The sequence below is a fragment of the Priapulus caudatus genome, unplaced genomic scaffold (assembly GCF_000485595.1).
Source record: "Priapulus caudatus unplaced genomic scaffold, Priapulus_caudatus-5.0.1 Scaffold2639, whole genome shotgun sequence".
Taxonomy (NCBI): domain Eukaryota; kingdom Metazoa; phylum Priapulida; class Priapulimorpha; order Priapulimorphida; family Priapulidae; genus Priapulus; species Priapulus caudatus.
Genome location: NW_014579700.1, coordinates 16,626 through 18,003, shown reverse-complemented (window position 1 = coordinate 18,003; position 1,378 = coordinate 16,626). Strand labels below are relative to the sequence as shown.

Here is a 1,378-nt window from a genome sequence, read left to right as displayed (position 1 = left end):
ATAGGTATATATAAGGCGCACCGAACCGAGCAGCGTGAGCGTTCTTTTTCAGGCTAGGTAGGAAGAAGAAGAAGAAGAAGAAGAGGAAAAGAAACAGAAGAAGAAGAGAAAGAGGAACAGTGTTATTTTTCAGGTTCGGTTTAGGAAGAAGAAGAAGAAGAAGGAGAAGAAGCAGGCGAGGACGAAGAGAAAGAGGAAGAGAGCGTTATTTTGCAGGGCTAGGTAGCAAGAAGGAGAAGGAGAAGGAAGAAGAAGAAGAGAGAGGGAGCGGAAGCGTTGCAGAGCGAGAGGATATAGAGACACAGATTTTCAGGTAGGTGCAAACCGGAGACGAACGGGAGAGGGGAATTACGCGAGGACGGAGGAGAACAGGATTCCGGATAGGTAGAGCCAGGAGCGACTACGAGGGAGACCCCTTGGAGACTGCCTAGGTCTACGCGAGGAGAGGACGAACGTGAGAAAGGAAGACGAAGCCGGCGACGTGTTACTTCTTCAATATTAATCTAGTGGTGATCGGATCTGCTGCATATACGAACGCAGAGGAATTATTTGTGGGAAACAGTAGGAAATAACTAGTAGGAAACAATAAAGCTATAACCGTACAGTTAACCGAATCTCACTGTGTTCTGTTCAGCTGGTGCTCCCTGTGTTCTGCTACGTGACATCACCGTCCTGCCTAATACAACGGCAGGAGCGAACACTGAATCCCAACAACTGGGACACGAGTTAGCGAAACAACGTCTGTCGTACCGTAGTCGCCACCCCTAGGGCCATTACAATAGCATAGATATAGAATACAGATGTATTCTATATCTATGCGTGGAACACTAATGCCATCGAGGACTATAGAGAAGATAAAGTTGCTCTGAAATAACGGTTGCAGTCAATACGACGTAAACTATTCTTACTTTTAACTTCTAACTACAGATGAGAAGCTGGTGCAGCAGCTGGTGGCCGCTGCATCCACTGCAATGAAGGCTTCCTACTCTCCCTACAGCAAGTTTCCCGTCGGCTCAGCCGTGCTCTGTGCCGACAACTCCATAGTGACAGGTACTCTACCGCTATAGACGCCATGATGGTTGTGTAACGTCAGTGTAGAGGTTGGTGTATGCTAGCGGGGGACACTGGTGTAACTATATAGACGCCATGATGGTTGAGTAACGTTAGTGTAGAGGTTGGTGTATGCTAGCGGGGGACACTGGTGTAACTATATAGATGCCATGATGGTTGAGTAACGTTAGTGTAGAGGTTGGTGTATGCTAGCGGGGGACACTGGTGTAACTATATAGATGCCATGATGGTTGAGTAACGTTAGTGTATAGGTTGGTGTATGCTAGCGGGGGACACTGGTGTAACTATTGTAGCGTTTCGTGCTTTC

The 1,378-nt window shown here is 47.5% G+C and overlaps 1 protein-coding gene across 1 annotated transcript in view; it reads left to right on the top strand.

Annotated features, from left to right (window-relative positions):
• Window positions 1-1,378, top strand: part of LOC106818907 (cytidine deaminase-like) — a 4,984-nt gene that overhangs the window by 1,855 nt on the left and 1,751 nt on the right. The window contains exons 2-3 of the mRNA XM_014823576.1: window positions 928-1,050; window positions 1,338-1,351. Of these exons, the coding sequence (XP_014679062.1) occupies window positions 928-1,050; window positions 1,338-1,351 (137 nt within the window). The remainder of the gene's footprint in view (window positions 1-927; window positions 1,051-1,337; window positions 1,352-1,378) is intronic.